The 22310-nt window shown below is 37.9% G+C and overlaps 4 protein-coding genes across 6 annotated transcripts; all 4 read left to right on the top strand.

The window, feature by feature from the left end:
* Positions 1-139: 139 nt before the first annotated feature.
* LOC126793824 (DNA mismatch repair protein MSH2) lies at positions 140-6998 on the top strand. Its single transcript, XM_050520452.1, is given in 14 exon segments — positions 140-354; positions 455-504; positions 776-808; positions 1336-2409; positions 2729-3283; positions 3358-3394; positions 3397-3464; positions 3559-3648; positions 3757-3828; positions 4077-4187; positions 5045-5171; positions 5778-5980; positions 6176-6328; positions 6594-6998. Coding segments are annotated over 14 exon segments (2823 nt in total). The 5' UTR covers positions 140-305; the 3' UTR covers positions 6795-6998.
* Positions 6999-8091: 1093 nt separating this feature from the next.
* LOC126793465 (uncharacterized) lies at positions 8092-13699 on the top strand. 2 transcript variants are annotated; one of them, XR_007672068.1, is made up of 15 exons: positions 8092-8284; positions 9398-9488; positions 9576-9660; positions 9864-9948; positions 10286-10355; positions 10870-10939; positions 11110-11155; positions 11235-11484; positions 11563-11768; positions 11899-11973; positions 12456-12525; positions 12703-12783; positions 13135-13214; positions 13300-13578; positions 13663-13699. XR_007672068.1 is itself a non-coding variant. In XM_050519999.1 (14 exons), the coding sequence occupies exons 1-14, from the start codon at positions 8166-8168 to the stop codon at positions 13376-13378; spliced, it is 1407 nt and encodes a 468-aa protein (XP_050375956.1). In that variant the 5' UTR covers positions 8092-8165; the 3' UTR covers positions 13379-13699. The 2 variants fall into 2 exon arrangements, 1 of the variants encoding a protein (XP_050375956.1); XM_050519999.1 differs by having other exon boundaries at positions 13300-13699.
* Positions 13700-14900: 1201 nt separating this feature from the next.
* LOC126793717 (uncharacterized) lies at positions 14901-18926 on the top strand. 2 transcript variants are annotated; one of them, XM_050520320.1, is made up of 5 exons: positions 14901-15148; positions 15450-17207; positions 17321-17513; positions 18144-18508; positions 18629-18926. In XM_050520320.1, the coding sequence occupies exons 2-4, from the start codon at positions 15622-15624 to the stop codon at positions 18366-18368; spliced, it is 2004 nt and encodes a 667-aa protein (XP_050376277.1). In that variant the 5' UTR covers positions 14901-15148; positions 15450-15621; the 3' UTR covers positions 18369-18508; positions 18629-18926. The 2 variants fall into 2 exon arrangements, with proteins under 2 accessions (XP_050376277.1, XP_050376276.1); XM_050520319.1 differs by having other exon boundaries at positions 18597-18925.
* A 1583-nt stretch (positions 18927-20509) lies between these two features.
* LOC126793850 (transcription factor MYBS1) lies at positions 20510-22228 on the top strand. Its single transcript, XM_050520480.1, has 2 exons — positions 20510-21152; positions 21516-22228. The coding sequence occupies exons 1-2, from the start codon at positions 20722-20724 to the stop codon at positions 21997-21999; spliced, it is 915 nt and encodes a 304-aa protein (XP_050376437.1). The 5' UTR covers positions 20510-20721; the 3' UTR covers positions 22000-22228.
* The last annotated feature ends 82 nt before the right edge of the window (positions 22229-22310 follow it).

Raw genomic sequence — 22310 nt, forward strand, 5'->3', positions numbered from 1 at the left:
ATTGGATATACCAAAATAATCCTTTCTTTTTCCGTGACCGTGTGAAAATGAGGACCAATTTGAATATAGTTACCTCTGTTTATTAGACCGGCCCAACTCCACCATCCATTACTCCACGCGCCCACGCCACGCGGATTTTCACACGAACCAATGTGGCATGCACGCGCCCCTAATATGCCCCATGCTCTGTTTCCCGCCAATCTGAAACCCAATTCGGCGCCACAAATTCACTTGACTCTATAAAACCCACTTCCCCCAATTCCATTTTCAGAGAAAACAAAGAAAACCCTAACTGCAAATCAGCCATGGATCCCAATTTCGAGGACCAGAGCAAGCTTCCCGAGCTTAAATTAGGTCAAGCCGGCAAAACCTAAAAACCCTAGCTTTACTTCTGATGTTCCATTTTTGATTTAATTGCATAACAATCTGAGATTCGCTCTTCCCTATTTTGCAGATGCGAAGCAATCTCAAGGGTTTTTGTCATTCTTCAAAACCCTCTCCCGTGTAAGTTTTCTGTTTTTGAAACCCTAGCGGTGTGTTTGGGTCTTCTTATTTAATTGCTTATTTACACATATCTGTTTAAGAAATGAGAGACTATTTACAAGTTGGAGATTAAATGTGATGGAAATAGGAGTGTTAATTGAAACATTTGGATATGAGATGATAGCCCGGTCATGATTTTGAGATAATGAGCACTGTAAAATGACTTGTATACTTGTATAGAATGTGTTAGGGGATGTTTATTCTTATTGTTGGCTTTGTTTTTCTGTTGCAGGACCCAAGAGCTATTCGCTTGTTTGATCGTCGGGTCAGTTTCACTTCTTGGTTCTATTTCCTTATGTGGGGTGCTGTAATTCTTACTTATTTGTATCGTCGAGGATTTCGTATAAGTTATGGCTATAATTCCTCAACAGGAATATCGTATTTCGCCTTTAACTATCTTGTATAATGTCGTTGTTTCACCAAATTACTCTCATGTCCTGAACCCTATTCCACAGGTATGCTTGAAAGGAAACACGCACACTGCGTATGTTGAGTTTAAACATGCACATATCTGGCTGTATCTGTATAATCGTATCATTTACAAATAGGCACGGTATCTTTTATCTGGTTATTATGACTAATTTTTAGCAATGTAACTCTTGTATCCTCTGCTAGCTACCTAACAATCTGTACTGGATACAATTCATATGATGTATTCTATCCCTTGGTCTTTGCTAGTGGCTAGAGTATTTGTGATGATTTTTCTCTCCATTTCAGGTCTTTGTTAAGTTTTGTTTTATGTTCTGTGAATATGTCACTTGATGTTTGTTCCTAATATATGTAACATTCCAGGACTACTATACTGCCCATGGTGAAAATGCTACTTTCATTGCAAAGACCTATTATCGGACCACCACTGCCATGCGACAATTGGGTAGTGGATCTGATGGTCTTTCGAGTGTGAGTGTTAGTAAGAACATGTTTGAAACAATTGCCCGTGATCTTCTACTGGAAAGAACAGATCATACTCTTGAGATCTATGAGGGCAGTGGCTCAAATTGGAGACTTGCGAAAAGTGGAACGCCTGGAAATCTTGGAAGTTTTGAAGATGTTTTATTTGCAAACAATGAAATGCAGGATACTCCAGTGGTTGTTGCACTATTACCCAACTTTCGTGAAAATGGTTGCACAGTGGGGCTAGGATACGTTGATCTAACTAAACGAGCACTTGGATTAGTTGAATTTCTCGATGATAGCCACTTTACAAATTTGGAATCAGCTTTAGTTGCACTTGGTTGCAAGGAATGCCTTCTGCCTATAGAGAGCGGAAAAACTGGTGAAATCAGAGCGCTACATGATGCATTGACTCGATGTGGTGTGATGTCGACTGAGAGGAAAAGGAGTGAATTTAAGATGAGGGATTTGGTTCAGGATCTCAGTCGGCTTGTTAAGGGATCTATTGAACCAGTTCGAGATTTAGTTTCTGGATTTGAGTTTGCACCTGGTGCATTGGGGGCATTGCTCTCTTATGCAGACCTACTCGCGGACGAGAGTAATTATGGGAACTATAACATCCAAAGATATAATCTTGACAACTATATGAGGCTGGATTCAGCTGCGATGAGGGCACTTAACATCCTGGAAAGCAAAACTGACGCAAACAAAAATTTCAGTTTGTTTGGTCTTTTGAATAGAACCTGTACTGCTGGAATGGGTAAACGATTACTACACATGTGGCTAAAACAGCCTTTATTAAATGTAGATGAAATCAATTCCAGGTTAAATTTGGTACAAGCATTCGTGGAGGATCCATCACTACGCCAAGATTTGAGGCAGCATTTGAAACGAATCTCAGACATTGAACGCCTAGTGCACAATCTGGAAAAGAAAAGAGCCGGTTTACAGCATGTTGTAAAACTTTATCAGGTAGAATCGATTACAGCTTTATTATTTTTTCACATTTTGTATATTAGTGATGTTGGTTTAACCTGATAACTGACTTCTTTTGCTTCACCGAGCAACCATAAGAGACCATCGAGCTGGCTAACATTGTTCCTTAGTTTTGGTTTCCTGTGCATGATAGGAGCTTGCATGTATACATAAAGTAATGATTGATAAAAAGAAATTTAATTTTACTAGTGGAGAATTATGCTTTGTTTAGAAGCCAAATATTGGTGCATAATTTAAACTTATTTAGCTTATAGTTGGATGCATCTGTCATTTGACTCGTATTTTCTGAATGCAGTCATGTATAAGGCTTCCATACATCAAAAGTTCCCTAGAACGGTACGATGGGGAGTTTTCCTCGCTGATCAAGGAAAAATATCTGGATGATCTTGAATTATGGACTGATGATGGCCACTTAAATAAGTTTCTTGCTCTAGTGGAAGCTGCTGTTGACCTTGATCAACTCGAGAATGGAGAGTACATGATAGCATCTAGTTATGATCCTGCTCTTTCTGCACTGAAGAATGAGCAAGAGTTGCTGGCTCAGCAGATACACAATCTGCATAAGCAAACTGCTAAGGATCTTGATCTCTCTGTAGATAAGGCCTTAAAGTTAGATAAAGGCACACAATTCGGACATGTCTTTAGAATCACAAAAAAGGAAGAGCCAAAAATACGGAAAAAGCTTACAACACAATTCATTGTCCTGGAAACCCGAAAAGATGGAGTAAAGTTTACTAATACCAAGCTAAAAAAGTTAGGGGATCAATATCAGAGAATCCTTGAGGAATACAAAAATTGCCAGAAAGAACTGGTCAACCGAGTTGTTCACACTGTATCCACTTTCTCAGAGGTAGACATGCTTTGATATCATTGTGCATAATGCAGTCTCTTGCTGCGTTTGATTAATGGATATATTATTTGCAGGTGTTCTGTTCTGTAGCGGGTGTGTTGTCTGAATTGGACGTCTTAGTTTTGCTGATTTGGCTTCTAGTTGTCCTACTCCTTACACGAGGCCACATATCACTTCATCAGTAATCAATTTTTTTTCTATCTCTTATTTGTATCTTTTCCATTATTAATCTGTATTTATTCATAAATTGATTATAAACTCATTGGCTATAATAGGATGTGGGGGATATTATACTAGAAGGGAGTAGACATCCTTGTGTGGAGGCTCAGGACTGGGTTAATTTCATACCCAATGATTGTAAACTCGTAAGTGTTCATGACACCCAATGATTGAATAACAATAATAATAAAGAGTTATTTGCATTTATTCTTGTTGGAGTGACTCATGGTATGCTTTTAAATTCTGCTGATCAGGTAAGAGGAAAGAGTTGGTTCCAAATCATTACAGGGCCTAATATGGGTGGAAAATCCACGTTTATCCGGCAGGTATGATTTTAGTGACATTGTCGATGCTCTTTTCTACTACTTTCATCGGCTTAGCATTTCAAGTAACTATGACAGTCACTTTTGATATACTACCCTTATAGTAGGATCTATAACACTACTCTTACCATTTTCAAGAATGCCTCATCACATCATTGCACAATACCAAAAACAGTTCTTGTTATTGTTTTATGAAATCCAATTCTAGTTTAATCACAACGAAATTCACTGGATTTTGTTTGCACTGGCAGGTTGGTGTGATTATTCTAATGGCACAAGTTGGTTCTTTTGTTCCTTGTGAGAAGGCTAGCATTTCTATACGTGATTGCATTTTTGCTCGAGTGGGTGCTGGTGATTGCCAAGTGAGTTCCATATCCGGTGAAGTCTGAACCTCATTTAAAATAGAAGTTAGTTATATAAACTGATTTTACATGAGTTGAATGCTATGCTACTTGACTGACATATAAATAGAAAAAGAACTAAGATGTAGAAGCACCAGCACCTTACTAAAGATAGGGATTAGTTAGCCTGTTTTCAATGTTTAAGCTACCATTATAACTTCTAATTAACAATAATGGTGGGTCAACATCAGAACAAATGTAAATGCACCTGTCTATCATCGCCAGTTATTTATCTGCATGTGCGATTTTAATATTCTTTGAACCAAAATTTAGATTTCTTAAACAACTTGGATGAAAACTAGTTAAGCAGGACATTTCTGCCAATTTTGTCTATCTTCGTCTTATGATATAATCTCTGTGCTTAGAATTATCTTGAGAAATGCATCACACTGAAATTTCAGTAAATGTTTTTTGTTTTCAGAAAATTAACTTTCCCTTATATAGGGAAATTATTTGTTCAAATCAATGAGAATTATTCACTGAAAATTCACAAAGCATTTCAGAAAGATTTTACAGGTATTTAGAATCTTGCCATTATATACATGCAGCTTCTAACAAGTCTTAAAGCCGATCAACTTGTCCAGGTGATGGCGTGGTACATACATCACTAGTTACCTCAGTTTAACCTGTGTTGACCCAAAATTAATTTTTGTTGGATTGTTGTCTTGCATGTGTTTAGTCACACAGTCATATACATTATCTTGTATATATTGCTATGGAAATGGTCTGTGATTGCCTTGTTAGGAGAACAGGGACCCCCTTCTTATTTTTATCTCGATTATGCATATTTAATTCTTTGTGTTCTTTATTCTTTCTAGCTACGTGGAGTTTCTACCTTCATGCAAGAAATGCTCGAGACTGCATCTATACTGAAAGGATCTACAGATAAGTCACTGATTATCATCGACGAGTTAGGCCGAGGGACATCAACTTATGATGGATTTGGTAGGTTTTACTCTTAAAAGTTTTTCTGGTGCATTGATGCTGTCATGTTTCAGTACTTCATTTAAAATTGTGGGCCAAATGGATATCTTCATTATTGCTTTTACACAATTCAATGGTTTATTAAGATAAGATAACCTGACTTCTACTCTCCTTATTGCTTACTTTGACCACTGATCACTAGTTTCAATTCTAACAAAACTACCAGAGTTCCGTTTAGGTTGTGTTTATGTAGGTTGTTTTCAAGTCATGTTCGTAAGCAAAGTCACAGTTTTGCCGACAATTTTATCAGAACTAAGAAATAGTTAAATACTTTATATTATCTCAATTCGGGAGCGTGTTATGTATGCTGTGAGGTATATACATGAATCAAGAACTAAAGGCATACTAGCAGGAACAGACCAATGAGCAGTGTTCAGGGAGGATCTATGATATCCGTGTTGAATTTCTGGTGGAAATTGTCTTCCTGTTTTAGAGTTGGCATTTTATAAGATATTATGATTTATGATCTAGTTTGTGCTTTTTAGAGGTTATCGATGCCTCATTTAGTTTAGTTACACTTATGAAGGTGTACACATTGATCTTATCAATATTTATTTTGGTGGTCAGGTTTGGCTTGGGCGATTTGCGAGCATCTTGTTGAAGTGATAAATGCACCTACTTTGTTTGCAACCCACTTTCATGAATTGACCGCGTTAGCTCAAGAAAATGCCATTCATGAGCCTAATATGAAGCAAGTTACTGGTGTTGCTAACTATCATGTTAGTGCACATATTGACTCATCAAGCCGCAAGTTGACTATGCTGTACAAGGTAGATGTATTCTCTTGTGGATTTCCGAGTTAATAATGATGTTTTCACAATTTATACGTGATGTATTTTTAAACTTGATCTTAATCTGTAATCTTTCTCCCATCTTCTCCTTTACTTTTATGCTTGTACACATGTATCTCGGTTAAGCAATTCACTGAACCCACACTCATTTCTTGTTGTGTTTGTTCTTTCCAGGTTGAGCCAGGGGCTTGTGATCAAAGTTTTGGTATCCAGGTTGCAGAGTTTGCTAACTTTCCTGAAACTGTTGTATCCCTTGCTAGAGAAAAGGCTGCTGAATTGGAGGATTTCTCTCCCACTGCCATCATTCCAAATGATGACAGACAAGAGGTACTTCAAATATAATCTTGCTTTCTGAATTAATTTATTTTCTTGTAATAAAAAGTACATGGCATCCCAGAAAACAATTATGGTTGGTAGGCAAATAGCCAGTTTCAGTACTTGTTTGGTCGGCATTTCTGAAACCTATGATAATCCTATAAATCTTCTAATCGAGATCCGATAGCCTTGAAAATGAATATAGAATTGATAATATATGATGAAGCATGCAACTAGGCTGGAAACCATTTCCTAATTTATAAACTATGATGTACAGGTTGGATCCAAGCGCAAGAGAGAATATGATTCTGATGACATGTCCAGAGGAGCTGCTCTTGCGCCCAAGTTTCTGAAAGAGTTCTCTGAAATGCCATTAGATACAATGGATGTACAGCAGACTTTGCAAATAGTTAGCAAGATGAAGGATGGCTTGCAAACGGAGGCAGTGAACAGCCAATGGCTACAGCAGTTTTTCTAGTCGGTCATCTTCAAGGAGGTAACTTATATTTTGGGAAGTATGTAAAGCTCGTCTCTGTAGATAGGTTGTTTCTCAGTTAGTTCCCCACCAATTTTGTGCCTCTATCAATGTCTCAAGTGCTACTGCACCAGACATCCGATGTGATGTTGGGGTTACTTTTCAAGACTCTTTTTTACGTCCGATTTCTTAATGACAGTAAGTTTCTCAGAACTGTTAACAGTGTTGATTACGTGAAGTTCACTTGCGTGTGCTATGAAGAACTATATTCATTCAGGTTTGAAGAATGAAGGCAAAGTGAGAACTCACAAGCAAACTGGGCCTTTTGAGTTGGACCTGGCTGGGCCCAATGGCCAATTACAGGTGCGATTATACCTACCTTCATATCGACAAACTAGTCCACTGTCCAGCTCTTTGATCTCGTCGTCAGTAGGACCACCAGACCCACAAGACAAGCATCTATGTTGTTCTTTGAGTCTTTGACTCATTCCCCTTCCTTATCCATTCGTTAACTGATCATACGACGTGCCGTATATTGAAGCAGACAACTTTGTCCCTGGATAATACCACCGTTGTCCAATTACAACCGGGCAACACTCGAATAGCATGTTGGCCCAATTTCCTCTTTGTGCCATGTTTTGGATTATGGTCGTTACGCTAGAAATTTAGCCAAAAAAGAAGAAACTAAATCAATCACACCACTTTCTGGTCATTCTGATAAGTGAGAACCGAGAACTGAGAAGCCTCAAGTTTTAGCGGAGAGTGCTATCTGTCCTTTTCAGTTTCGTGATATCATGGGATTCCCTTGTCTGCAAAGTACGTTCAGACAGACTCCCATGGAATCTAGTTTGTCATTTCAGCACTCCATATTGTGATTGGAGCACTCTCGTTCACAAATTTTGTGACCAGAACATTCTAGCTTCATAACATGTAACATGTAGAAATATAGTTGCTTGTCGTTCGAACCCTGTCTAGTGTCTTTACTTTAGTTTGTAAATCCAAATGGAGGACAAACTGGTCATTTCAAACAAAACATGAGGAACAAGTGAACAACCCAGAGAGTCAGAGGTGGGTGCCCGAATCAGCTTACTGTGTGTTACTTTAGCCGTGGAGTGAAAGCCAAAGGAGATAAGAGAGGAAGGAAACAAAGCTTTGTTGTTTGAGAGAGATTGAGAGTAAATGCGTTTTGTTTTATATTCATGAAAGCAGCAAGGAGCGAAAGCGAGAGCAGGCACCCAATTGCTTCACTGTAAAAAAAAAAAATCCCACCTTTTTCTCTTAGGACTTGATTCCCCAGAAAAGAAAGCTCATACCTTTATGCATATAGTTAATTAGATTCAGAAGAAGAAGAAGAAGAGTAGGTTTGGGGTTGCGATGATGAACTGGCGGAGAGTGTTGAATTCGGTGCAGGCCTTAGCAGCCCACAGCCTGCTATTCACCTTTACCCTCCTCCTCCTTCTCAAGCTCGACCACATCGTCTCCTACTCTTGGTGGTCCGTCTCCTCTCTCTCTCTCTCTCTCTCTGGGTTTTCATTCATGTGCTTCTGTGTTTGTTTTGATTTCAATGTAGAATTTGGGTTTTGGAGTTTGGAAAGTTTGGGAATTTATTGAATTTGGTGATGGGTTTTCTGTTTTGGGTTTAATCACTTTAATGGGAAGTTGGTTTGCATGTGAGTGTTGCTATCATTTAGTCATTAGTTATAAAAAGATTGAATTTTTAGACTGATGGTGAAAGGAATAGGTGAGAGTTCTAATCATTTGGAGAAGCAATTTGATTGGGAAATGAGTTCACTGCTGCCTTGTGTGGTACAATACGGATCAAGAAGTGTTGTTTAACTACCAGCTTAATTACATGGGATTGAGTGTACCTGTACAATTCAGTTCAGCATTATCAACTTTTAACTAAATAGTTGAACATGTGATAGAGAACAGGTTACTTTCATATTTGTTTGAATCACTACCTTGGGGAACTTGTTGAATTTAGTTTGTCAGTACTTTTGATTGGATGCAACTCTCTGGTTACTCAGGGCAGTAGTTGTTTAAAACAGGACCATGAAAGTTTGAACCATTTCCTTTAAGTTGTGATCTTTATGGTGAGTTACGATTCTGTCAGAGTAAAAAAAATTCAATCTTCATAATCTTCTTACTATTACCACGAGCACAGTAGGACTAGGATAATATCTCAATGGGTAAGCTCATTCCTTATGGTCGGATAATGCTTCTAGACACAATATCTTCAAGCAATTGATTAAATGTTGCCAGTAGCTCCAAGCATAAAATTGTGTTCTCTTATATGGTGTGAGTTGTTGGTTGGACAAACTTTACACACTTTTCTAACTAATTGAGTCATGATTATGGTCTGCTGGTGCTGGTAAATACAGGTTAAGACCCCTTTTTTATTGATTTTTTTGGCTTAGTTCGTTCCAATCTATATTCATCAACTATTGGATTTGATTTTGATGCTTTGAAAAGCTGATGTTGTAGCCGCTAAAATATTGATATAAATGCATGGTGTGACACACACACACACACAGCAAATAGACATACAGACTTCTTAATGTTATATAATCAGATACCTCTCTGAGTATGTTTTGCTTGGCATGCAGGGCAATTTTTTTTCCACTTTGGATATTTCATGCAGTTGTTGCCCGAGGAAGATTCTCACTACCTGCTCCATCAGTTCCGCACAGTCGTCATGTAAATCATCACGTTTCTTTATAACTTCGGTTATGTATTTAATGAAATCTGATACTCTACTGATGCTAAATTTTCTCTGTTGGCCAGTGGGCGCCATGTCATGCTGTTGTGGCCACACCATTGCTTATTTCATTTGAATTGCTTCTCTGTATATATCTTGAAACTCTTTATGGTATGCACCCTTCTCATGTTTTAACTTCACTTCAATTTCCAAAGAAAATAAGCATTTCATGTAGAAGAGGTAGAGCTGAATGAGGTTGAGTGTTTGGTTTGTCTTCCCTTTTCATTTCTTCTTTTTTAAGCACCAGAAAAATTTATATAGCCAGTATGGCTTGTAGTCCCTAGTGTAAGTGCTGATAGTTTATATCCTTACAGCTCAGGGTTTTGCAGCTGTCAACTTAAGGGTTGTCTTTCTTCCCTTACTGGCATTCGAATTCATTATTCTAATTGACAATTTCAGGTATCTCCTTTAACATTCTACCCTTTCGTATTATCTTTCAGTAATAGACTATAGGTTACTTGTCACTCTTGTAGTTGGTTCTAGGATATAAAAAATAATGTAAAGATTGTTTGGCCTTCATCCAATTCGCCTTTGATACCGTTTGGTTCTATGTGCAAGTATCATTGGCTGCCTTTCTATGTCTCACCCCATCCTTATGTTGTCGTTTTAAATTGTCTTGTCTGGTGGAAAATTGTTTCCACTCTGAGCTAATAAGAATAAAGCTATGGAAAAGAATAATAAGCAAGGTCATTGGTTCCCCTTCGATACATTTTTTTAATACCTATTTCTTTAACAGAATGTGTAGGGCTCTGATGCCAGGCGATGATGAAACCTTGAATGATGAGGCAATATGGGAGACACTTCCTGTAAGTTTCATTTCATCGGTTGACTATCTGTCCAATTTTTTTTTTACCACATGAGGTTATATGTGAATGGGGATTTGATATAGTTTTTTCTGTACACACAAGATTTTTAATGTGAATGCTTAATCTGTTATGTACCACCATTGTATGAAGAAGATATGTCTTCTACAATGGATAAGAGTGATTAAGTCTAAATGAGTTTTTTAAAACGTTTTTAGTGATGATTGATACCAAAGTTTCCAGTCTGCTCGCAGCATCAACTTTGTTAGCACATTGCAGTACTAGTTGTTACAGGATACCATGTGTGTTTATATTGTCCTTATTGTCATCTGTAATTGTCAGATAATTCAGCATTTCAAGTGTGGTTTTTAATTAAAATGTTTGATGTAAATATAATTAGTAACTTTCAAAATGGAGTTGATTGTCATCCCTGAAGGCCTGTTTTATTTTCAAATTTAAATTTCATTTACACATAACTAGAAAGTATTGTTATGGTTTGTCATTCTGTTTCGTGTAGCATTTCTGGGTTGCAATCTCCATGGTTTTCTTTGTGGCTGGCACGGTATTCACCTTGCTTAAGTTATCTGGTAATTTCTCTTACTCCCAGTTGTAAATGGTAACAGTTGAAGGCATCTTCCTTCATTGCTTTTCTTTAAAACCCTTTCTGTGCATGCTAATTAAGAAATAATAACTAAAACTCAATTAACAATCTTTACACAATTGCTACTTATGTGTTTCCTTGCATCAAATTATGCAGGTGATGTAGATTCTCTCGGTTGGTGGGATTTATTTATAAACTTTAGGTACTGTTTCTGTGCCGATTGTGCAATATTTCCTCTTTAAAATCTGCTTCGGGGACTGAAATGCGCATATATTTAACAGTATTGCAGAGTGCTTTTCCTTCCTTGTCTGTACAAAGTGGTCCAATCCAGTAATTCATAGAAATTCTCCCACAAGAGGAGCTAGTTCATCTTCCACAACTATCAGATATCTTGACTGGAACAGCGTTCTAGTAGTTTCTGCAGAAGAGGATCAGAATCAAGATAGAATGTGTGGTTTGCAAGACATTGGTGGGCATCTTATGAAAATTCCTGTGATTGGTTTTCAAGTTCTTCTTTGTATGCATCTTCAGGTATGTGACGGTTGTGTTGTATCATGAGTCTGATAACTACTATTCTTATTTATTGACCTACCTAATTTAAAATTACAGGGAACCCCTGATCGTGCTAGACATATCCCACTTCCGGTACTGTTCTCTCCTCTTTTCTTGCTACAAGGTGTTGGTGTATTATTTGCTGCATCTAGATTGGTGGAGAAAATTGTACTTGTACTGCGTACTGGAGCTGGCACAGGATTATATTTTAGATTTTCTTCTAGAGCGCACGATTGCTTGGGTTTTTTGCACCATGGCTCCAGGTAACAAATTTGTTTACTTAAGAAGATCTTGGGGTACGTATTAAATGCCAGATTGTCAACCTATTAAATGCTAGAGGTACGTATGGTGAGTACTCTGGAATGATTCTTATTTGATAGTTTATTTCTGCAGGCTACTTGGCTGGTGGTCAATAGATGAAGGAAGTTGTGAGGAACATGCCCGCCTGTTTCATGATGGGGCTTCCGGGTTAGTACCTTAGTATTGATCTTTACTTCATTTGTGGTTATTGAACTATTAGACTCCAGGAGGTTTCATAGTTTTAGTTCAAGAAATAAAAGAAAATCGCTGCTTGCTATTAAAGACTTACAGATTTTCATTCTCATTTCACCTTTAAGACACTTAAGAAATGTGATAAATTTCCTATGTTTAGGTAACATTGTTAGTTATGTTCACATGCTTGTCGATATGTCAGTATTTATTTGTACAACTATGGATCTGTTGCACCCAGCCATGGTTTTGTATGATAAAAAATTTGCTATCTATAGATTAACCTAACTTGAAGCATTTTGAAAGCACAGCTGAAGAAATTTTTCTCCTAACTGGGTCATATTAAGGAGTTAGTGCTGCATCATATCTTAAGGGATTTTGACAATTTTATAGCGTTACAGACTTACAGCTGTACAACATCACACAATTTTCTCATTTATGTATATTTCTTCAATGTGCAGATACAACACTTTCTGTGGTTATCCACCTGAGATAGTGAAGAAAATGCCTAAAAAGGATCTCACTGAGGAGGTGATCATCATTTTCATTGCTTATGTGTTTGTTAGAGTTATGATTTGTCCGTTTGTTAGAGTTATGATTCCTTTCTTCCTCCCTGATGTGAGATATTCTACATATAGTTCTTCTTTTGCCACTGCCAAATCTATGTAATCTTAATCTATGTTTTGTTTTTCATCATTGATATATCAGGTATGGAGACTTCAAGCAGCTCTTGGTGAACAGACAGAAATCACAAAATACAGTCGGCAGGAGTATGAAAGACTTCAAAATGTAATGTATCTTACCCTTAATCAATTGTATTATAGTACTGTGAGTGTGGTGTAAATTTCTGCTGACTATTTATGAAAGGAGGCTTTCTTTTACCACTCCTTGTTCTTGTCATTATGTCAATTTTTGTGTTCTGCTGCTTGCTATATGTGGCAATATTGTAATATATTGACGCCAAGTATTTCACCAGGAGTTCAATAAACTTGACTTCTATCAAATTTCCTTATAGATTGACAGGCCCGACTGTCTTATTTTAAACACACCAACATTTTCTTGTATAGGTTAAATCATCAGCACTCGGTACATGCATATATATTTGTATGTGATTGAACTTTTCTATGATGCTACTGTCAGGAAAAAGTGTTATGTCGTGTTTGCTTCGAGGGAGATATCAGTGTGGTCTTGCTACCATGTAGGCATCGTGTCCTGTGCAGGTATAACCACATATCATCGTGCTTGTAAATTTGCCAATGTCCTTTGGATGGAATATAATGCTCATTTTTTTGCCAATTTGTGCAGTACCTGCTGTGATAAGTGTAAAAAATGCCCAATATGCCGTGTTTCTATTGAGGAGCGCTTACCTGTGTATGATGTCTAGCTTGGTTTTGAGTTTACCCCACAGAAGACTTTATGGGTGGCATGCAATTGGAGTACATAGGGCTGGACGGTAACCTCACTTGAGAACGAATTTAACACTAATTATACCCCATGATGGTGACTGGTCATTGCAGCTGTTTCTAATTTAGCAATGCTACGATTAGGAGATAAACGAGATGCAGTTCCTTTGAATATAATTTGGTAGCTACTTTCTCTTATATTTTCAGCTTTCAGATTGTAAATGTACAGGGACAGTTTGCTATTTAACAAACTAGAAGTTTTCAGATGAGTTGAATAGAGAAATGTGGTATATCGAAGACTAACAGTTCGGAGTTTTCGGATGAGGTCATGAGGTCATATGCCAAGCGTGGTTAACAACGCTCATGAAGGCACTAACTGCAGCATGTCTACTCATATGCAAGCAAAGCTAATGATGAATTGATGATGTCCATGATCACTTGCTAGTTGCTACAAGAGAGGTCAAATTAAGGGCTAGTTTGGTATAAATCTACTTATATTGTAATGTAAAAAAAAATCAACTTTGAATTAAAATAAGTTTGTGTTTTGTAAATATTACTTTTACAAGTACTGTTGATAAATAAATTATTTGTTAAATTCTATACAAAATTGTTGCAAAAAATGACATGATTTTGTTTTAAATATTAAGAATGATTATAGATAAGGGTGTTATTTGAGAATTCATCGAAAAATATTAATATTTATCGAGCTTTGAGTAAAAGCAGCTTCTGAAAATAACTTTTGTGTTGTTTCTAAAAGCTGTTGTGAGTGATTTATAAATTCTAAAAAAATTTTTTTGAAGTTATCAAAATTTAAAAAATCGACTTAGAAGATTTCTTTAGAAGTGAAGTTGTAATAAACTAGGTCTAAATCAAAAGACACTTGTATGCTTTCTCAATCAATTACAAATATTCTCCAACCAATACCTTGATTTTCACTTCATTTTTGGAAATTGTATGAAGTTTATATAAAAAGATGGGAGGGCGTTGCATCCATTAATGTAAGAAGAGTAGGTTACATTACATGAATCACAAACTGGGATATCCTGGTTATGTTAAATTGTATCAATATTTGGATTATAAATTTTCAATTTATGAGTTATTTTAACATAATCAGTTAAAACATCAGCGCGTATTAAATAGGTGATCAGAATTAGATGGTAGTCATGGTACTTGTCTTTCTAAATATGTAATCAGAAATAGATGGAAGTCATGATACTAGTCTTTCTCTGTTACTTGGTCATTGACTTGCGCCACAAACATAAACAACTAATACTACGCCGTTTTAACTTCAATGTAGATCAATTTGTTTGTCAAACAAACTTTCAACCAGAGTATTTACCAAAAAAGTAAAAAAACTTTTCAACCTAATTTTTAAATAAAATGTAGACGCGAAAATTACAGTAGGTAACCACAGTAGATGTGGATGAGGCATTATCATCTATTAAACATTTCCCCAATTAGGGTATAGTGCTCTGCTTTTGAAAGAGAGGACCTTAAAATCTCAGTTTCTGGAAATTTTGCTGTAATAATCAAGACATTGGTATATTTGGGATACCCTACTTTCTCAGGAGCAGCCCACCCACCTAAAGCACAGACCTTTATGCCCTTCAAGGCCAACCCAAACCCTTCCAAACCCTTCTTCTTCTTTCAGTTTTGGACACCGACCCATTTGTTTCTGGCCAATTGGGTGTCTATATCTCGCTGATCTGAATTGGTTCTGCGCAAATTGGGTTCTGGGTTTTCTAATCCAGGTAAGGTTCCAGCTACCCTTTTGTTTTCTGGATCGTTTTTTCTGAATTTGGTATTTTGATTTGTGTCTAGCATTTCAATGTGCATTGCTATTATGTTTGAATGCTGAGAAATGAAAGAAAAGATAGATTCTGGGATTCATAAGGTGCTGTAATTTCACCTGAAGTAAGAAAGAAACTAACTTTAGATTTATGTGCTGAAGTGATTTCAGGGGAAACTGTGATTAGTTTGTCGAATAGATTCCTTATTTTGATTAGTATATTATCTGGAAATTAATGAACCCTTGTTGGATTTATTGGTTAGGCTATGGTTTACTGTTCAAGGGAAGAAAAACCCACAAATTGAAGTGGAACAGTCTGGGATTAGCTCTTTGAAGAATGACTAGTACTGAAGAATCTTTGTAGGGGGAATGGTTGCCGAAGATGATAGGCAGTGGGATTTGTAGGATTGGAATTGAGCTTTGATTTTATTGGAAATGAGTCGTTCCCCTTCATTTTCAGTGAGGTCCGAATTTAGTCCAAAGCTTGATCCGGAATCTTTGCAGCAGTGGGTTGTGGCTTTTTGTATCATCAGGTTTGATCTCGAACAGGGTCAGCTTATCGAAGAGTGTTACCCACCTGGTGTTCTTACACAAGATGAGGAGCTTGAAATTGCTTTTAGTTCATTCCCAGATTCTGTTTCCCAGCATCAGAATCGCTCAAGCATTCATGACTGTATATTCTTTTTCCGGTTTCGAAGGCGGGAAGGTCCTCAAATGGACAATGTGCCTTCCACTGAGAAGTTACCTACAAACCTAAAATCCCCTAGAAGTTCAAAAAGTAACAGTAGTTCTGTTACTTCGAGATACATGTATGGTTATGTCTTTAATCGACAGAGACATGATGAGAGGCTAAAGCGAGGCGGTGAGCAGAAGTCTGTGGTAATTTTGTCACATAGTCCTTTCTCTAGTGTGTTTAGGCCTCTGTTACAAATTATGGGTCCTCTATATTTTGACATTGGAAGGAAGGCTCTTGAGCATATTGCTGCTTATGTTTCAATGTGGCCATGTCCTGTACCTGGTAAGCTAATGGAGCTTCCTATTGGCAATGCTGCTTTGAAGGTGAACTTGCCACCTGCGCATAGCTTGCCCTCAGGAAGTGGGATGTTGTTTGAGGAATCTGCATCCTCTATGGCCCCTTTTCTTCCTAATAATCAGTCAGTCCCACAGGGTCTTTTTCATGACTCAGATATATTTGCTATCTTCAGGGGTTTGTTGTTACAGCTCTGGGTTTTGTGGGAGTTGTTACTTATCGGTGAGCCCATTCTTATCATAGCTCCAACTCCTCCCCAATGTTCTGAGGCTGTTGCTGGTCTTGTGAGTTTGGTTGCGCCTCTACTTTTTAGTGTTGATTTTAGACCTTATTTCACCATCCATGACCCTGAATTTGCCCAGCTTAACTCGCTTCGTGATGGAGACACTTTTCCTCCTATGATTTTTGGTGTTACTAACCTCTTTTTCCTAAAATCTCTCCGTAATATGCCCCACATTGTTTCAGTTGGAAGCCCTGCTCCTAATACAAATCGGCTTGGTCTTGCTAGTAGGTCCTCTACAGGAAGACTTTCTGGTAAACCAGAAGGGTTTGGTCTTCAACAGCTTTCCCTTAAGAGATTTTCTCCTTCAAACTTGTTGAATGCTATCAAGTTAAGGAGAGATGGTCCTCTTTGTCTCATGACAGAGCATAAGGAAGCCGTTTGGAGCACTTACACCGCAACAACTAAGCCAGACACTTCTATCCTAAATAGGCTTATCGATGCTGGGATGTCACCACGGGTTGAGGAGTCAATGTCAGTTGTTAACAACGAGATACTGAGGCGTCATTTCTTGGAGCTCACCACCAACTTTTTGGCGCCTTTTGGCCCATATTTTAAGACTAGAACACCTTCAGAAGGATCTTCTCCGTTTGTAGACCCTCCTCCTCTCATTCCATTTAATGATGATGAGTTTCTGGCAAGTTTATCAGCAAGAGGACCTGGGAAGTTTTTATCAAAAAGGATGAGATCAAACTGGCTGGACTTATACAGGTAATAATTGCTAGACTATGTATAGTTAACTACCACAACTTTCACATCTCATTTCTATACTTGGTTCCCTTAACTTATGATAAGCATATATTATGTGTTATCTGTCTGCATAGGCGGTTCCTGGAAGGACCCAACTTCGCACCATGGTTTCAAAGAAGGCGTACTGTTGCTGAACAAGAGCAACATAGACTCTGGAAGCAGGCCAGAATTAACACCGACATACATCAGTTAATATTTAAGATGTCGGAATTGGAAGTTGTTGATTCCTTTGATGCTATTGAGAGACATATTCTTGGAGAAACACAGGTAAGCTGCCTTGCTAGGTATGTTATCTTGTATTAATACCTTTCCAAGTCCAACCAAAAATAAATATTCAGAAGCTATCTCTACAGATGGTCCACTTCAATGTTTTTTTCTTTATTAATTTTAATAAATTCAGGATAATTGGTCATCGTTATGTGAGATTTCAAAAGGCAGAATTGGTCTAGTGTCGTGGATATTTGGTTGACATATCTGCTAGGTTTTGTTTATCTTGTGATGTGGTTTCTTTTGTAGGAAATCTGGTAGGATCTGTTTCAAAGAATCCATGGTGTGGGTTAGTTTATACTTCCAATTGTGTTTGTTTTTATTAAAAGGAATTATAAAAAGTCCATTCTGATTCAACTGCGAACCCACACACAGACCCAAAATGGAGTTCAAAGGAAAGAAATATCTAACTACCTGAGAAGTATGCATAAGCTTATTTATCATTGGAACATACAAATCTGCATATATTGTCCCCATTTGGCGATATGTTGATGCCTCGTGATGCTTTCAGCTTACAAATTCTTTTCTCAAGTCTCAAACCATTTGCTTCATGTTTCTGTTACTTGTGTTAATGGATTGTTGTGTGTGATTTATGTATATTCCTTATTCCAATCTTATTCCCCTCATCAGCTGCAGCAATCTGGAAGCAATGGCTCTGATAGCACAGGCTCTGCTGCGACTTGCCAAAAGCTAAAGGGAGATCTGCAGGTAGTTTTTAATGTGCTTCCCAAGGATGTGCAACAACTCCTACTTCTTAACCCAGAAAGGGCAGCTCTTCTGAAAGGAACCTCTGAAGACACAAAACTTCCTGGGCCCCCGCATATACAAATTGGATCACCAACTTCACCTAGGTAGTGTGCGAAAATGTCTGGGAATCTGTTTCTTCTGATATCGATGGCCTGCTGTTGAAGAACAGGGCTTTTGATTAATTTGAAGCTTCCTTGTATTACTGAGCTGAGAGCATATTCCCCGACTTAAAGCACCATTTTAACCAGGTTGGTGATACTTGAGTCTTATTTCCCTGGTAATGATATGTACTGTTACAGCTTTGCATTCCTTTTCTTACTCCTTTTCCTAAAACAGCCATGCTGTCACACTTCTCCGGTACTAAAAAGGAATTCTCTATTTTCCGACCCAGAAGCAGCTTTGGGTGCTTATAATTCATGGGAAGTGAATTCCAGTGGGAGTTGAAGATTCGTGTTGTTGCAACTGTTGTAATCTAGTAATTTGTAGAATTGAAGGGGGAAATAACCTCTAACTTGTTATGTAGCACACAACAATTCAATATTGTCCAATCTCTCCCTCACAGAAAGAGAGAACGATATTTATTGTTTTGTTCAGGGTTAAAAAGATAAGGCGTTGCTTATAAATTGGTCTTGTAACCTTTTTTTCTCCAGCAATATCAATCATATGAACTTGATTCAAGCTGTACACAAACAACAGAACAAGTACTCTAATTTGTGTTTAATATCAGGGAAGAAACGTTTACCTAAACCCATTTCTGTTTAGAGCTCGTCTCTCCAGTTTCAACAGTAGTAACTTTTCTATACAACAAAAGTGAATCTGAGTAAGTCCAACTGAACAATCATCACTAGGTTTTTGGGACACAGACTTTGTGAAAAAGAAACAAAAAAGTATATATTATTGCAGTAAATTGGACCACAGATCAATTTTAACCCGTTAATTATATGTCACAATTCATCGCCGAATGTGACACCCTTCGTACTTGTCTGCCCTTAAAATCAAATATATCTTTAGATTCTATAACAGTCTCAACTCCACAATATTTTGTTGACCCACATTATCGCTCAGGTCTAAAATCAAATTGATGCTTCAGTTTTGAGGAATTCATATTTCCATACCATCATTACGGTTTATGTATGTTTCTGCATAAATATAACCCACAAACCCTTCCTCATTTATCAAGTGGTTAAGCTGATTGACATGATAGTTAGGATAACACCTCTTTTCTTATCCATATTCCCACTTCAACTTAATCTCAATCATAATCCCAACAAAGTTCTAAATTCAAAATCTTCTTCTAACTATCTACATGTCTTGTTGAAAATACTTTTTTTTTTCATGACATTATACAAAATGTTATCGCGAGTCTTAGTGAAGATTATCGGATTATCAAATGATTAAAGAACCATAAATTTATCAATATCTAAAGTTAAAATATCAACTTCATCACTGACGTGTATTGGTATATAAAAGAAGATGGTGCATTTGCTAATTTGCATTATACATGCAACCGTGTAGCACATTTGCAAATAATGCAGGACTAAATATTTGAAGAACTTTTTGGGGTTTTTGGACTTATACTAGGGCGCATTTTAGCGCACAACTTGAAATGCAGAATTGGCCACGTCTCAGTGATAGAAAGAGAATCTTTTCCCTCTCGAATTTTACCAATTCATAAGAGAAAAGGAAAAAGTCTGTACCCTTTTCAGAATTAAATTCAGAAAGGTTTGTTAGACCAGTCCAGTCAGTTTTACCACGATCAAGTTTAAAACCAAGATATGCAGCAGCGTCAAAACAGTTCACCCTCCAAGTCAGAAATACGCTTTTGAGGTAAATGTTTGGAGTTGTTTTATCATACTTTCTACTCATCAATAATCCGGCGACTCTTATTTACATCCCGACTATGTGAACTTTGAAATCACGTAATATAGAACTATATATCATTTTACCTAGTTCGATTCCAGGAATGATGATCAAATATTTCTGATTCTTCAACGACTCTCCTTGCATTCGACGATTGACGCGGTATAAAGCATAAAGTGGCAGATGTTTCTGCAACACCAATGAAATTGCAGCAGCCTTGTGAGATTGTTGGTAGTTGGATAAAAAATTCTCTGGGCCAATGTTGCAGTTCCTAGAATTCACCCCCCTCCTCTATGATTGCCATTGTCTTCACTTCACTAGCAGTAACTGATACACAAAGAAAGAAAGAGACTTTTCCTATATGACAAACCACACATCCCAAGTGGTCCTCCTCCATAATTTGACAAGCTCCTCCTCTCTTCTTACCCTACACACCACCCTCTCTAATCCTGCGCAACCCCTTCTTCTTCTTCTTCTTCTTCTTCTTCCTAAATAACCCAACAAAACACAAACCCTGAATCTCCAAACTTCCAAACCCAACTTCACCATTTCCAAACTGAGACATCATTAATTGCCGACAGAACACAAAGCAGTTGGAGTTATGCCGAGCAGCGCTGCAGGTTGGAGCCGGGAAGAAGACAAGGCCTTCGAGAACGCAATCGCCTTGCATTGGATCGACGACGATGAGGGAGCTTCCTGGGACAAGATTGCGTCTTTGGTTCCGACCAAGAGCATGGAGGAGTTGAAACGACACTACCAAATGCTAGTTGATGACGTCAGTGCAATTGAGTCTGGGAATGTTCCTGTTCCTACTTATGGTGGGGAAGAAGCTTCCACATCTCTGAGCAGTAGTACTGCTCGGGCTTCTTCTTCTTCTGGTGGAGCTTCAGCTTCGGATAAGAGATTGAGTCATGGAAATGGAGGTGGGTTTGCGGCTTTGGGTCATGAATCTTCTGGCCATGGAAGTAAAGGAGCGTCCAGGTCAGAACAAGAAAGGAAGAAAGGGATTCCATGGACAGAAGAAGAGCACAGGTATATATGAGTTTCTTCACTTTTTGATATGAGAAACAGAGAAAGATTGAAACTTGAAGCTTATTAAGTACAAAGCTTTTTGGGTCGAGTCAGATTCATTAACACAAACCCATCATCTTTTTTTTATGCAAAAATCATGAATTGATTAACTTGTATTGTGGGACGGACAAGAATTTGATTCATTCAATGTGGAGGGTTTACTATAAAAAGTGTATGCAATTTTTTGACATTATTGAATTGTAAGTTTCCTATTGATGGGAATATAGTTGATTAAAGAATGAAGGCTCTCACTAATAATGAATGTGGAGCAAGCTAATTATTATGCAGCACTTGCTGACTTGTTTGTTATTGCTTGTTTTTCAGGTTGTTTCTACTTGGTCTTGACAAGTTTGGCAAGGGAGACTGGAGAAGCATTTCAAGGAACTTTGTCATTTCCAGGACCCCTACACAAGTGGCAAGCCATGCGCAGAAGTACTTCATCCGCTTGAACTCGATGAATCGAGACAGGAGGAGATCCAGTATCCATGACATTACCAGTGTCAACAATGGTGGGGATGTCCCAACCCATCAGGCACCAATTACAGGGCAACAGAGCAATGCATATGCCCCAACTGCAGCCGCGATAGGACCTCCATCGGTGAAGCATAGGCCTCAGCCGCATATGGCGGGTTTAGGCATGTATGGAGCGCCGATGGGGCACCCAGTTTCTGCTCCTCCAGGGCATATGGCGTCCGCAGTTGGCACTCCAGTCATGCTTCCTCCAGGACACCATCCCCATCACGCCCATCCTCCCCCATTTGTTGTCCCAGTTGCTTACCCAATGGCACATCCCACAATGCACCAATAACAACAGTTCTTTTAGGATTTCAGATTTTAGTGGTTTTGAAAGGAATAATATTACGTAGCAGAGCAGAATCAAGAGAACTGGATTCACTTTCCTGCAGCATTGATTTATATTCTAATCATGTTTTTCGTAGAACATTTTCGAATTCAAAGTTGAAATCATTTTGTAAATATGAAAGCAGACATGATGTTGGATTGTTCATAATGCAATCCATGTTTTTTTGTAGGCAACTGGAAACCATACACGCCCTAGTAGTGTAAGCTCTCCTATCTCCTTTTAGTAAGAACAATTGACTGCCGCTAAAGAAAGGTTTG

The sequence above is a fragment of the Argentina anserina genome, chromosome 5 (assembly GCF_933775445.1).
Source record: "Argentina anserina chromosome 5, drPotAnse1.1, whole genome shotgun sequence".
Classification (NCBI taxonomy): domain Eukaryota; kingdom Viridiplantae; phylum Streptophyta; class Magnoliopsida; order Rosales; family Rosaceae; genus Argentina; species Argentina anserina.